This window comes from Muntiacus reevesi, chromosome X, assembly GCF_963930625.1.
Source record: "Muntiacus reevesi chromosome X, mMunRee1.1, whole genome shotgun sequence".
Lineage (NCBI taxonomy): Eukaryota > Metazoa > Chordata > Mammalia > Artiodactyla > Cervidae > Muntiacus > Muntiacus reevesi.
Window position 1 is genome coordinate 76,740,919 of NC_089271.1, and position 16,284 is coordinate 76,757,202.

At 35.8% G+C, this 16,284-nt stretch overlaps 1 protein-coding gene across 1 annotated transcript in view; it reads left to right on the plus strand.

Moving 5' to 3' along the window:
• DACH2 (dachshund family transcription factor 2) overlaps positions 1-16,284 on the plus strand; it is a 791,610-nt gene that overhangs the window by 482,327 nt on the left and 292,999 nt on the right. The window contains exon 4 of the mRNA XM_065915301.1: positions 5,450-5,581. Within this exon, the coding sequence (XP_065771373.1) occupies positions 5,450-5,581 (132 nt within the window). The remainder of the gene's footprint in view (positions 1-5,449; positions 5,582-16,284) is intronic.

The following is a 16,284-nucleotide window of genomic DNA, read 5'->3' on the forward strand; positions in this document are numbered from 1 at the left end:
CCATTCAGTTGATGATGCCATCTGACCATCTTATCCTTTATCACCCCCCTTCTCCACCTGCCCTCAATCTTTCACAGTATCAGGTCTTTTCCAATGTTTTGGCTCTTCACATCAGGTGGTCAAAATTTTGGCTTCAGGATCAGTCCTCCCAATGAATATTAAGGATAGATTTCCTTTAGGATTGACTGGTTTGATCTCCTTACAGTCCAAGTGACTCTCAAGAGTCTTCCCCAGCACCACAGTTCAAAAGCATCAATTCTTGGTCTCTCAGCCTTCTTTATTGTCCAACTCTCACATCTGTATATGACTGCTGGAAAGATCACAGCTTTGAGTATATGGACCTTTGTCAGCGAAGTGATGTCTCTGTTTTTTAGTATGCTGTCTATGTTTGTCATAGTTTTCCTTTCAAGGAGCAAGCGTCTTTAAATTTCATGGCTGCAGTTATCACCTTCAGTGATTTTGCATCCCAAGAAAATAAAGCCTATCACCGTTTCCACTGTTTCCCCATCTATTTGTCATGAAGTGATGGGACCAGATGCCATGGTCTTAGTTTTTTGAATGTTGAATTTTAAGCCAGCTTTTTCACTCTCCTCTTTCAACTTCATCAAGAGGCTTTTTAGTTCCTCTTCATTTTCTGCAATTAAGTTGGTGTCATCTGCATATCTGAGGTTATTGATATTTCTCCCAGAAATATTGATTCCAGCTTGGATTCATCTAACCCAGAATTTTGCATGATTTACTCTGCATATAAGTTAAGTAAGCAGGGTGACAATATATAGCCTTGATGTACTCCTTTCCCAACTTTGAACCAGTTTGTTGTTCCATGTCCAGTTCTAACTGTTCCTTCTTGACCTGCAGACATGTTTCTCAGGAGGCAAATAAGATGGTCTGGTATTCCCATCTCTTTAAGAATTCTCCATAGTTTGTTTTGATTCACACAATGGGTTTATCACAGTCAATGAAGCATAAGTAGATCTTTTGTGGAATTTCCTTGCTTTTTCTTTTAACAGTATGAAAAGTAAAAGTATATGCTAAAAGTTTGTCAGTTTTATCTTCTCAAAGAACCCATTTTTAGTTTCATTGATCTTTTCTACCATGTCCTTTATTTATTTATAATTATTTCTATTTATTTCTAATTCATTTATTTCTGCTCTGATTTTTTAATTTCTTTCCTCATTCTATCTTTGGGTTTTGTTAGTTTTTTCTTTCTCTAGTTGTTTTAGGGGTAAGGTTAGGTAGCTTATTTGAGATTTTGTTGTTTCCTGAGGTAAGAGTGTATTTCTATAAACTTCCATATTAGAACTATTTTTGCATAGCTTTTGGAATATTGTGTTTTTGTTTCATTGTCTCCAGTAATTTTTTTTTTAATTTCCTCTTTAATTTCTTTCGTGATTAATTGGTTCTTGTGTACAATATCATTTAGCCTCCACATGTTTGTGATTTTTAGAGTTTTTATTTTCTTGTAGTTAATTGCTAATTTGATAGTGTTTTGGTGAGAAAAGATGCTTGATATAATTTCAGTTTTCTTAAATTTACCAAGACTCATTTTGTGGCCCAGTATGTGGTCAATCTTGGAGAATGTTGGTTGAGCACATGAGAAGAATATGTATTCTGCTGCTTTTGGTTGGAAAGCTCTATAAAAATCAGTTAAGTTTATCTGATCTAATGTGACTTTCAAGGCCTGTTTTTCCTTATTGATTTTCTGTCTGGATGTTCTGTCCATTGGTGTAAATGGGCTAAATCCCCCGGTATTATTGTGTTACTGTCTATTTCTCCCTTTATGGCTATTGATACTTGCCTTATATATTGAGATTTTCATATGTTGTGTGCATATATATTTGTAATATCTTACTTTTGGCTTGATCTCTTGATCATTATAAAGTGTCCCTTTTGTCTCTTGTAAAGGTTTTTATTTTAAAGTATTTCTTCTGATTTTAGTATTGCAATTTTAACTTTCTTTTGCTTTCTGTTTGCATGGATTATCTTTTCATACCCCCTCACTTTCTGTTTGTATGTGTCCCTAGGTCTGAAGTAGGTCTCTTGTAGCAGCATATATAAAAGTCTTGTTGTTGTATCCAGGCAGCCAATCTGTGTCTTTTGATTCGAGCATTTCATCTGTTTATCTTTAAGGTAATTACCTATATGAATATTCTTATTGCCATCTTGTCAATAGTTTTAGATTTGTTTTTATAAGTGTATTTTCTTCCCTTCCTCTTTTGTTCTTTTCTCTTGTGATAATTAATTTTAGTGCTGTGTTTTGATTCCTTTGTGTGTGTGTGTGTGTGTGTGTGTGTGTGTGTATCTATCTATTGTTGATTTTCAGCTTGCCATTAATATTAGGTTTAATATGGCAGTCTATATATGAAACTCCAATATTTTGGCAACCTCATGTGAAGAGTTGACTAATTGGAAAAGACCCTGATACTGGGGGCAGGATGAGAAGGCGACGACAGAGGATGAGATGGCTGGATGGCATCACCGACTCAATGGACATGAGTTTGAGTAATCTCCGGAGTTGGTGATGGACAGGGAGTCCTGGCGTGCTGCAATTCATGGGATTGCAAACAGTCGGACACGACAGAATGAGTGAACTGAACTGAAATGATATATGAATAAGGTTGTTTTAAGTTGCTGGTCTTTTAATTTCAAATTCATTTCCCATATCCTGCATTTGTATTCTTCTCTAACAATTGCTGGTTTTAATACCATATTTGTGTATGGATGATTTTCTAACTTTACTATATGTTTGCCTTTACTAATGAGCTTTTCCATTCATAAGTTTCTTATTTCTAGTTGTGACCTTTTCTTTTTCCAATTATAGATGTCCCTTCAGCATTTGTTGCAAAGCTTATCTGGTGGCACTGAATTCTTGTTTCTAGTTGTGTCCTTTTCCCATTAGAGAAGTCCCTTTAGCATTTGTTGTAAAGCTGGTCTGGTGGTGCTGAATTCACTTAACTTTGCTTGTCTGTGAAGCTTTTGAATTTTCCATTGAACTTGAATGAGTGTCTTGCTGGGTAGAGTACTCCAGGCTTCAGTTTCTTCCCTTTCATCACTTTAAATATATCTTACCACTCCTTTCTCTCTTGCAGAGTTCCTGCTGAGAAATCAATTCATAACTTTATGAGAGTTCACTTGTATATTATTTGTCGCTTTTTCCTGGTAGCTTTTTCATATTTTTCTTTGTCTTTAATTTTTGTCAGTTTGGTTACTACATGTCTCGGTATGTTCCTCCTTGGATTTATTCTGCCTGAGACTCTGTGCTTCCTGGATTTGGGTGACTGTTTCCTTTCCCATGATAGGGAAGTCTTTAGCTACTATCTCTTTAAATATTTTCTCAGATCCTGTCTCTCTCTCTCTTCTACTTCTGGAACACCTATAATGTGAACATTGATTCATATAATGTTTTTCCAGATGTTTCTTAAGCTATTTTCATTTCTTTTTCTTTATTCTATTCTGTGGCAGTGATTTCTGCTCTTCTGTATTCCATATCCGTTCTTCTGCCAAAGTTATTCTGCTGTTGATTCCTTCTAGTATATTTTTCATTTCAGTTATTGTATTTTTCATGTTTGTTCTTTAGTTCTTCTAGATCTTTCTTAAACATTTATTGTGTCTTCTTGATCTTCACCTTTATTCTTTTTCTGAGATCCTGAATCATCTTCACTGTCATTATTCTGAATTCTTTTTCTGAAGGTTGCCTACTTCACTTAGTTGTTCTGGTAGTTGTCACTTTATCTGGGAGATACTTCTTTGCCATATTGCTTTGTCTAACTTTCTGTGATTGTTGTTTCTGTTCTGCAGGCTGTAGGATTGTAGTTCTTCTTGCTTTTGCTATCTGTCCTCTGGTTGATGAGGCTATCAAGAGGCTTGTGTAGGCTTTCTGAAGGTAGAGATTGGTGGCGAATGGAGGCAGTTCTTGTCCTTCTGGTGGGCAGGGCTATATTCAGTAAGACTTTTAGCCACTTTTCTGTTGATGGGTGGAAGTATGTTCCCCACCCTTTTGCATGTTTGACCAGAGATTTCTCAGCACTCGTGCCTATAGGCTGTTGGTGGGGCCAGTTGCAACCTCTGTGGTATCTCACACCAGTGAGTGCTCCCCTATAATTGTTGCTGCAAGTGTCTTTGCCCCCACAGTGGTTCCGAGCCCTACCACCCCATGAAATGCCCTCCAATACTAGCCAGTATGTCTGGCCCAGTCTCTTATGGGGTCACTGCTTTGTTTCCCTGGGTCCTGGTGCACATGGGTCCTTGTGTGTACCCTCCAAGAATAGAGCCTGTTTTCCCAAGTCCTGTGTAATTCTTCCAGGCAAACACCGTTAGCCTTCAAAGCCAGATTCTCTGGGGTCTCCTCTGCCTGTTGCCAGATCCTCATGCTGGGAAGCCTGAAGTGGGTCTCAGAACCTTTACTCCAATGGGAGAACTTTTGTGGTATAATTGTTTTCCACTTTGTGAATCTTCCACATGGCAGGTATGGGATTTAATTTTATTGTGATTGTGTCCCTCTTCTCATTTCGTTTTGGATTTTTCTTTGGATGTAGGGTATCATTTTGGTACATTTTAATGTCTTTTTGTGAGTGGTTGTTTAACAGTTAACTGTGATTCTGATGCTCTCATAAGAAGAGGAATCTTCCATTCCTCCATCTGCACACATTCTTTCTAAATTGGCAAATCTGGTCTGTGAATGTAATATGCACATGCGTCTGTATTTATGGGTTCACATGGGCATAGAAATGTGTGTGGTATTTATGTGTGGAAGTTTGTGTATGAATATAGGTGAATTTATACAAGCATCGTAAAAATTGCTTTATAATAATAAAAAATGTAATTATATTGCAAGGGCTGGCACACTTTCTGCAGTGATCTACTATGTTTTCTTTCTTTCTTTTTTTCTCTCAGCATATGAGAAGGAGGCCAGTAAAAGTATGATGACTATTTTAGTGTTTCCTCCCCTCTATTCTTTTTTTCTAAGCTAACTTTAGAGGCAAAATAGCCCATTCTTCAGCAGAAGAGTCAACAAGGATATTCCCTAGAAAGTCATCCCCTGTAGCATTTCAGAGTGCTTCTTTTGACAGTGTTGTCTTAGATGGGTTCTTAGTGCATGGTGAGTTCTGTCTTAAAAAAATTATCCAGAGCTCTTAATAGACACCAGAAGACATTAGCAAGAGTTTTCGTATTTTCCAAAATTTTTCATGTTATGCTCATTGTTTTCTCTGTTTTGAATTGAGAATCAGACCCACATTTTTTTTTTCAGATTTTCAACTTGTACATTATAAGATGAAGTTATTGCAAGAGTAGAAAATTAACAAATTAACTTTTGAAAGGATATTGTTCATAAATTAGACTCGGGTTTCCGTTTGGTTTGTGCTGTATAGCATAGGCCTGTTAAATGTATCCTGTTTTCAATTACATTAAGAAATGATCCCTGTTTTAAAAGGAATGGTTCTGGTTTTAGGTATAACAGCTGCAGCAATGGCTGAGGCAATGAAGCTGCAGAAGATGAAACTTATAGCTATGAACACTCTTCAGGGAAAAGGAAGCCAAAATGGAACTGAATCAGAGCCTGATGATCTTAATTCTAATACAGGTGAGTGTCTTTAGGAATCAAAGGCAGGTGACTCTCATTGACTTATTCTGGAATTGGAGAGAGGAGGACTGAGGGAAAGGAGAGAATAATATGTATACTTTGATTATAAGTAGTTACTACAAAAAAAGGGGGCTTCCCTGGTGGCTCAGTGATAAAGAACCCACCTGCCAATGCAGGAGATGTAAAAGACATGGGTTCGATCCCTGGGTCAGGAAGATCTCCTGGAGGAGGGCACAGCAAACCACTCCAGTATTTTTGCCCCCAGAATCTCATGGACAGAGGAGCCTGGCAGACTGCTGTTCACAGTGTCACACAGAGTCAGACACAACTGAAGCAATTTATCACACATGCACACACAAAAGGAGGTTTAATCCTACCTCTAACTTGTACATTGAAATTAAAAAACTATTATAGATCAAAACCTCATTTCAGGAAATATTTAGTATCTCCATTGTTTGTTGTGGTGGGGTTAAATTCTAATATTTATAGTGCTACCTATTACATCTTTTGCTTACTAAAAGATGTCTCCTTCAGTTTCACCTCAGCCTTCTTCATTTTTTTCTAAATTTAACACTGAAATGTGGCACTGAGAATCTACCTTTGTTTTGAGGTGCTGGGAGACGAGGCTTTATCAGTAGGGGCTAAAGAAATGTGGTAGAACAAGAAGAAAGCAAAGAAAAAAGATGGGGGAAAAAGGAGATGAGAAAAATGCCTGTGAAGTGGAATGTCCTCTCCCTTCTCAGTAACTGTTTTTTGTTTTATTTTCCATTATCCTGTAAAAATTTACCTTGACTGCGGTCATAAGATCACCCTCGAGATCTCTTTAGGAAGTAGGTGGGATTATAATTATCTGTGTAACACACATGAATGGATAAGTATATAGACAAATAAATTAAGTATACTTTTAATAGGGTATAATAAGGGGCATCCAATGATGGTCTTAGGAGCTCCAAGCTTCCAATATGCTTTTGCTTTTGCAGTTAAATTCAATATAATTTGATAGGCAAATAGGTAGCAGCATTTTCTCTCTTCTATTGGACTCCTAAAATTTAAAGCATTTTGGGGCTTTCTTTTGAAGAGAAAAGGGAAGAAGAATTAAAGAAATAGATTACTGAATCAAATCAACATAATACACTCATCTAAAGTTGAAGTGTTCATGGAGAATTATAGAATGAGAATTGGCATTCAACCAGTGTTCACAATAGGGAGTAAATGGAAACATGCTCAGTTTTACATTGTATAAGTTTGAAATGTACAAAGTGTTGATTTGATGCACTTATATATTACAATATAATTATCAACAATAATATTAACACCTCTATTATGTCATAATTATCATTTCTGTTTTGGTAGTGAGAAATTTTAGGATTAACTCTCTTAACAACTTTTAAGTATATAATACAATACTGTTAATTCTAATCACAGTGCTGTGCATTAGATCTCTTGAAATTATCCATCTTCTATCTCTCATGTTAACTAATTTATTTCTTACCAAATTCCTAGGAAAATGGAATTTTCAAAATTTCCATTTTGCAGATTGTGAAACAGAGGCACAGAGTGTTTCAGCTTTGCTGATAATCACAAAGCTAGTAAGTGGCAGAGCTCAGTTTCAAACATATATTTAAGTCCAAAGTATGTACCCTTTTCACATTCTCCTTCACTTCAATGTTGTTTTGTAAGATGAATTTTATTTTATTTAACCCTTAGAATACATGTTTAAAATTAATTAATTTATTTTACTTAGAGGCTAATTACAGTGTTGTAGTGGTTTTTGCAATATAATGACAAGAATATGCACATGTGTCCCCCATCACGAATCCCTCTCTCACCTCCCTCCCCATCCCATCCCTCAGGGACATCCCAATACACTGGCCCTGAGGGCCCTGTCTCATACATTAAACCTGGACTGGTGATCTATTTCACATATTGTAATATACATGTTTCCATGCTATTCTTTCAAATCATCCCCCCTTCTCTTCTCCCACAGAGTCCAGAAGTCTGTTTTTACATCTCTATCTCTTTTGCTATCTCACAAGTAGGGTCATTGTTACCATCATTTTAATTCCATATATATGTGTTAATATACTGTATTGGTGTTTCTCTTTCTGACTTACTTTACTCTGTATAATAGGTTCCAGTTTCATCCACCTCATTAGAATGGATTCTAATGCATTATTTTTAATACTGAGTGATATTCCATTGTGTATATGTACCACTGCTTTCTTATCCATTTGTTTGCCAATGGACATCTAGGTTGCTCCCATGTTCTAGCTATAGTAAACAGTGCTGTGATGAACATTGGGATACATGTGTCTCTTTCAATTCTGGTTCCCTCAGTGTGTATGCACAGCAGTGGGATTGCTGGGTCGTATGGCAGTTATATTTCCAATTTTTTTTAAGGAATCTCCACACTGTTCTCCGTAGTGACTGTACTAGTTTGCATTCCCACCAACAGTGTAAGAGGGTTCCCTTTTCTCCACACCCTCTCCAGCATTTATTGCTTGTAGATTTTTGGATAGTAGCCATCGTGACTGGCGTGTTATGGTGCCTCATTGTGGTTTTGATCAGCATTTCTCTGATAATGAGTGATGTTGAGCATCTATTCATGTGTTTGTTAGCCATCTATGTGTATTCTCTGGAGAAATGTCTGTTTAGCTCTTTGGTCAATTTTTTATTGCATCGTCTATTTTTCTGGAATTGAGCTGAATGAGTTGCTTATATATTTCTAAGATTGATTCTTCGTCAGTTCCTTCATTTGCTAGTATTTTCTCCCATTCTGAAGGCTGTCTTTTCACCTTCCTTATAGCTTCCTTCATTGTGCAAAATCTTTTAAGTTTAATTAGGTCACACTTGTTTATTTTTTATTTTATTTCCATTACTCTGGGAGGTGGGTCATAGAGGATCCTGCTGTGATTTATGTCATAGTGTTTTGCCTATGTTTTCCTCTAAGAGTTTTATAGTTTCTTGTCTTACATTTAGATCTTTAATCCATTTTGAATTTATTTTTGCATATGGTGTTAGAAAGTGATCTGGTTTCATTCTTTAATAAGTCGTTGACAAGTTGTCCCAGCATGGATACAAAAACAAGATTCCTATATATGCTGTCTCCAAGAGGCCCACCTCAAAACAAGGGACACATACAGACTGAAAGTGAAGGGCTTGAAAAACATATTTCATGCAAATGGAGACCAAAAGAAAGCAGGAGTAGCAATACACATATCAGATAAAATAGACTTTGAAATAAAGGCTGTGTAAAGGGAGACAAAGGATCAATCCAAGAAGAAGATACAAGAATTATAAATATATATATGCACCCAACATAGGACAGTGCAATATGTAATGCAAATGCTAACAAGTTTGAAAGGGGAAATTAACAGTGACACAATAATAGTGGGAGACTTTAAAACTCCACTCACAACTATGGATATATCAACCAAGCAGAAAATTAAAGGAAAGACAAATTTTAAAAGATAAAATGAACCAGTTAGACATAATTATATATATGTAGGACATTTCACCCCAAAACAATGAATTTCACCTGTTTCTCAAGTGCACAAGGAACCTTCTCTGGGATAGATTACATCCAGGGCCATAAATCTAGCCTTGGTAAATTCAAAAGAATTGAAATGTTTGCAACCATCTTTTCTGATTGCAAAGTAGTAAGATTAGATGTCGACTACAAGAAAAAATAATCTATTAACAATACAAACATATGAAGGCTAAATAAAGTGCTTCTAAATAACCAACAAATCACAGAAGAAATAAAAAAGGAAATCAAAATATGCATAGAAACAAATGAAAATGAAAACACAATAGCCCAAAACCTGTGGGATTCAGTAAAAGCAGTGCTAAGGGGAAGGTTCATAGCAGTACATGATTACCTCATGAAACAAGAGAAAAGTCAAATAAATAACCTAACTTTACACCTAAACCAATGAGAAAAAGAAGAAATGAAGAACCCAAGGCTAGTAGAAAGAATGAAATGATATAAATTGGGGCAGAAATAATTGAAAAGGAAACAAAGGAAACTACAACAAAAATCAACAAAACTGAAAGCTGGTTCTTTGAAAAGATAAATAAAACAGACTCATCAAGAAAAATGGGAGAAGAATCAAATCAACAAAATTAGAAATGAAATTGTAAAAATCACAACAGACAACACAGAAACACAAAGGATCATAAGAGACTACTATCAACAACTATATGCCAATAAAATAGACAATTTGGAAGAAATGGACGAATTCTTAGAAAAGTATAACCTTCCAAAACTGAACCAGGAAGAAATAGAATCTTTTCACAGACACATCACAAGGCCGAATATCAAAACTGTAATCAAAATTCTTGCAAGAAACAAAAGCCCAGGAACAGATGGCTCCACAGGAGAATTCTACCAAAATTTTAGGGAAGAGCTAACATCTATCCTACTCAAACTCTTCCAGAAAATTGCAGAGTAAAGTAAACTACCAAACTCATTCTATGAAGCCACAATCACCCGAATACCAAAACCAGACAAAGGTGCCACACAAAAAAAGAAAACTACAGGCCAATATCACTGATGAATATAGATGCAAAAATCCTCAACAAAGTTCTAGCAAACAGAATAAAACAACATATTAAAAAGATCATACATCATGACCAAGTGAGCTTTATCTCAGGAATGCAAGGGTTCATTAATATCTGAAAATCAATCAATGTAATAAACCATATTAACAAATTGAAAGATAAAAACCATATGATTATTTCAGTAGATGAAGAGAAAGCCTTTGACAAAATTCAACATCCATTTATGATTAAAAAAAAAAAAAACCCAAACTCTCCAGAATGTAGGCTTAGAAGAAACATACCTCAACATAATAAAAGCCATATATGATAAACCCACAGCAAACTTTATCCTCAATGGTGAATAATTGAAATTATTTCCACTGAAACAGGAACAAGACAAGGGCTCCCACTCTCACTCTTATTATTCAACATAGTTTTGGAAGTTTTAGCCATAGCAAACAGAGAAGAAAAAGACAAAAATAATCCAGATTGGAAAAGAAGAAATAAAATTCTCACTGTTTGCAGATGATATGAACCTTTACGCAGAAAACCCTAAAGAAACCACCAGAAAATTACTAGAGCTAACCAATTAATATAGTAAAGTTTAAGGATATAAAATTAACACAGAAAAATCCCTTGTATTCTTATGCACTAAGAATGAGAAAACAGAAAGGAAACAATTCCATTCACCATTGCAATGAAAAGAATAAAATACTTAGGAATAAATCTACCTAAAGAAACAAAAGAACTATATATAGAAACCTATTAAAAGACTGGTGAAAGAAATCAAAGAGGACACAAATAGATGGAGAAATATACCATGTTCATGGATTGGAAGAATCAAAATAGTGAAAATGAGTATAGTACCCAAAGCAATCTATAGATTCAATGCAGTCCCTATGAAGCTACCAATAGTATTTTTCAGAGAACTAGAATAAATAATTTCACAATTTGTATGGAAATACAAAATTCTCAAATAGCCAAAGCAATCTTGAGGAAGAAGAAGAATGGTACTGGATGAATCAACCTGCCTGACTTCAGACTATATTACAGAGCTACTGTCATCAAGACAGTATGGTACTGGCACAAAGACTGAAATACGAATCAATGGAATAAAATAGAAATTACAGAGATAATTAACAAAAAAACTAAAAAGTATAAAAACTAATCAATCAAAACTGAAGAATGCAATAACTGAAATGAAAAGTACACTAGAAGGAATTAATAGCAGATTAGGTAATACAGAAGACATAAGTGATCTGAAAGAATAATCAAACCATGCAATCAGAAGGAAAAAGAAAAGTTTAAAATATAAGGATAGTTTAAAGAACCTTTGGGACAACATCAAGAGTACTAATGTTTACATTAAAGGGGTTCCAGAAGGAAAACAGGGAAATAAAGTGGTCAGAAATATATTTGATTAAATTATGGATGAACATTTCTCACATCTGAAGAAAGAAATATCCAACTACAGAAAGCACAGAATTTCCAAACAAGATGACCCAAAAGAAACCCACACCAAGGCATATAATTAAAATGGTAGAATTTAAAGAGAAAAGGCAGCAAGAGAAAGAGAGTCACATACAAGGGACCTCCTATAAGGCTATCAACTTATTTCTCAGCAGAAAATTGCAGAGCACATGGGAGTGGCATGATATAATTAAAGTGCTAAAAGGGAAAAGATTTCAAACTAGCACAATCTACACAAGAAGGTTATTATTCAGAATGGAAGAAAACATAAAAGAATTTCTCCAACAACCAAAGATATAAAGAACTAATCAACACTAAACCAACATTACAAAAAGTGTTAAAGGGTCTTTCTTCATTAAGATAAAAAGTATCAACCTAGAGGGGTGGGATGGAGAGGGAGATGGGAGGGAGGTTCAAAAGGGAGAAGATATATGTATACCTATGGCTGATTCATTTTGAGGTTTGACAGAAAACAACAAAATTCTGGAAGGCAGTTATCCTGCAAAAAAAAATCAATTAATTCAAAAAAGTTAAGGTGACATGAAATAAGGAATTATGTGAAAGGAAAAGTCCCACAGGTTAAGACAAATATATAGTGAAGGCTGTGAATCAACAACTTAAATAAGCTAGTGCAAATGCTGAGATGAAATTGTAAAATTGATTATGACTACAATAAACAACGAAGGGGTAGATATGAATATATCAAAAATAATATCAAGATCACGAAAAGTAGAAAGGGGAGTACAAATTTTAGATCTTTTAGAGTGTGTTTGAACATAAATATTGGATTAAACAAGCAAAATATGGTGAGAGGGCAATGTATATGAACTCCGTTGCTGAAAAGACATACAGATGGCTAACAAACACAGGAAAAGACGCTCAACATCACTCATTATCAGAGAAATGCAAATAAAAACCACAATGAGGTACCATTACACGCCAGTCAGAATGACTGCTATCCAAAAGTATACAAGCAATAAATACTGGAGAGGGTGTTTAGAAAAGGGAACCCTCTTACACTGTTGGTGGGAATGCAAACTAGTACAGCCACTATAGAGAAAAGTGTGTAGTTTCCTTAAAAACCTAGGAAAAAAAACTGCCATATGACCCAGCAATCCCACTGCCAGGCATACACACCTAGGAAACCAGAACTGAAAGAAACACATGTACCCCAATGTTCATTATAGCACTGTTTATAATAGCCAGGACATGGAAGCAACCTCTATGTCCATCAGCAGACGAATGGATAAGAAAGCTTTGGTACATATACACAATGGAATATTACTCAGCCACTAAAAAGAATACATTTGAATGAGTTCTAATGAGATGGATAAAACTGGAGCCCACTATACAGAGTGAAGTAAGCCAGAAAGATAAACACCAATATGATATAGTAACGCATATATATGGAATTTAGAAAGATGGTAATGATAACCCTATATGCAAGACAGAAAAAGACACAGATCTACAGAACAGACTTTTGGACTCTATGGGAGAAGGCGAGGGTGGGATGATCTGAGATAACAGCATTGAAACATGTATATTATCAAGTATGAAACAGATCGCCAGTCCAGGTTGGATGCATGATAGAGGATGCTTGGGGCTGGTGCACTGGGATGACCCAGAGTGATGGGATGGGGAGGAAGGTGGGAGGGGGATTCAGGATGGGAAAGACATGTAAATCCATCGCTGATTCATGTCAGTGTAAGGCAAAAATCATTACAATATTGTAAAGTAATTAGCCTCCAACTAATAAAAATAAATGAAAAAAAAAATAAAGTCACTTAGTAAGAAAAAAAGAAAAAAGGAAAACCTTCAATATATACACAAAAACTAGAGAGAAAGAAATACAAGCATCACGCTAACAAAAATCATCATTGCTTAAAGGAAAAGACTACATGGAAAAAAAAAATAATGGAGAAATACAGCAGTAATGACAAGAAAACAAGCCAATATATATATATATATATACACACACACACACCAGTAACTACATGCCTATCAAGGTATGACAAAAACCACTACAATATTGTAATTAATCTCCAACTAATAAAAATAAATGAAAAAATTGTCACTTTATAAGTCAATGGACTAATTGCTCTAATCAAAAGACATCGGGGTGGTTGATTGAATAAAACACAAAAGATCAATCTATATGCTGCTTAAAAGAGACTCACTTCAGAGGTAAAGACATGCACAGAATGAATCTGAGGTGTGGGAAGAGATATTCCATGCAAATGGAAATGAAAAGAAAGCTAGGGTAGCAAGATGCATGTCAAAATGACTTTAAAACAGTCTAAAACAAAAGACTAAGAACTGCGTTAGTAATGATACATGTATCAGTAAAGAAGAGGATATAACATTTATAAACATATGTGCACCTAATGTAGGAACACCTAAATATACAATGGAAATATTAACAGAAATAAAGGGAGAAGTTAGCATAGTACAATAATAGTTGGGTACTTTAACACCCCACTAAAATCCATGGACAAATAATCCAGACAAATAAAATCAGTAAATGTAGAGTGGTTTTAAATGAAACATTTGACCAGTTGGGCTTAATAGATTTCTTGGGGACAAATCAGCAGTGCATGCATTCTTTTAAAGAGCACATGAAACATTATCCAGAAAATATCATGATAGATCACAAAACAACTTTCAACAAATGCTTAAGAGGATATAAATCATATCAAGCATCTTTTCTGACAAAAATGATATGAAACATAGATCAATTAGAGGGAGAAAATGGGAGAAAGACAAATAGGTGGAGTATAAAAAATGCTACTAAAAATCACATGTGTGAATGAAGAAGTCAAAGAGGAAATAAGAATATACTTGAGATAAATGAAAATGAAAGCATAACTTTCAAAAATCTATAGAGTGTAGTAAAAACAGTTCTAAGAGGAAAGTTTATCAGTTCAGTTCAGTCCAGTCGCTCAGTCATGTCCGACTCATTGCGACCCCATGAATCGCAGCACGCCAGGCCTCCCTGTCCATCACAAACTCCCGGAGTTTACTCAAACTCATGCACATTGAGTCGTTGATACCATCCAACCATCTCATCCTCTGTCGCCTCCTTCTCCTGCCCTCAATCCCTCCCAGCATCAGGGTCTTTTCCAGTGAGTCAACTCTTCACGTGAGGTGGCCAAAGTATTGGAGTTTCAGCTTCAGTATCAGTCCTTCCAAAGAACACCCAGGACTGATCTCCTTTAGGATGGACTAGTTGGACCTCCTTTCAGTCCAGGGGACTCTCAAGAGTCTTCTACAACAACACAGTTCAAAAGCATCAATTCGTCAGTGCTCAGCTTTCTTCAAAGTCCAACTCTCACATCCATACATGACCACTGGAAAACCATAGCATTAATAAGACGGACCTTTGTTGGCAAAGTAATGCCTCTGCTTTTTAATATGCTATCTAGGTTGGTCATAACTTTCCTTCCAAGGAGTAAGTGTCTTTTAATTTCATGGCGGCAGTCACCATCTGCAGTGATTTTGGAGTCCCCAAAAAATAAAGTCAGTCACTGTTTCCACTGTCTCCCCATCTATTTCCCATGAGGTGATGGGACAAGATGACATGATCTTAGTTTTCTGAATGTTAAGCTCTAAGCCAACATTTTCACTCTCCTCTTTCACTTTCATCAAGAGGCTTTTTAGTTCCTCTTCCCTTTCTGGCATAAGGGTGGTGTCATCTGCATATCTGAGGTTATTGATATTTCTCCCGGCAATCTTGATTCCAGATTGTGCTTTTTCCAGCCCAGCGTTTCTCATGATGTACTCTGCATATAAGTTAAATAAGCAGGGTGACAATATACAGACTTGACATACTCCTTTTCCTCTTTGGAACCAATCTGTTGGTCCATGTACAGTTCTAACTGTGGCTTCCTGACCTGCATACAGGTTTCTCAAGAGGCAGGTCAGATGGTCTGGTACTCCCATCTCTTTCAGTATTTTCCACAGTTTATTGTGATCCACACAGTCAAAGACGTTGGCATAGTCAATAAAGCAGAAATAGCTGTTTTTCTGAAACTCTCTTGCTTTTTTGATGACCCAACAGATATTGGCAATTTGATCTCTGGTTTCTCTACCTTTTCTAATACCAGCTTGAACATGTGGAAGTTCATGGTTCACATATTGCCGAAGCCTGGCTTGGAGAATTTTGAGCATTACTTTACTAGCGTATGAGATGAGGGCAATTGTGTGGTAGTTTGAGCATTCTTTGGGATTGCCTTTCTTAGGGATTGGAATGAAAACTGACCTTTTCCAGTCCTGTGGCCACTGCTGAGTTTTCCAAATTTGCTGACTTATTGAATGCAGCACTTTAACAGCATCATGTTTCAGGATTTGAAATAGCTCAACTGGAATTCCATCACATCCACTAACTTTGTTCATAGTGATGCTTTCTAAGCCCCACTTGACTTCACATTCCAGGATGTCTTCCTCTAGGTCTACTTAAAGAAATATACATCTTAAAAACAAAAGAGAAACCAAAAAATAAGCTAACCTACCATGTATAGGAATTAGAAAAATAAAAACAAAGTGAACAAAAGGAAGGAAATAGTACAGATCACAGATGAAATAAATAAAATAGAGACCAAAATAGGAAGAGAAAACAGTTTTTTGAAATGTTAAAATTCACAATCCTTTAACTCATTAAGGAAAAAAAATGAGAGAACACTAATAAACAAATT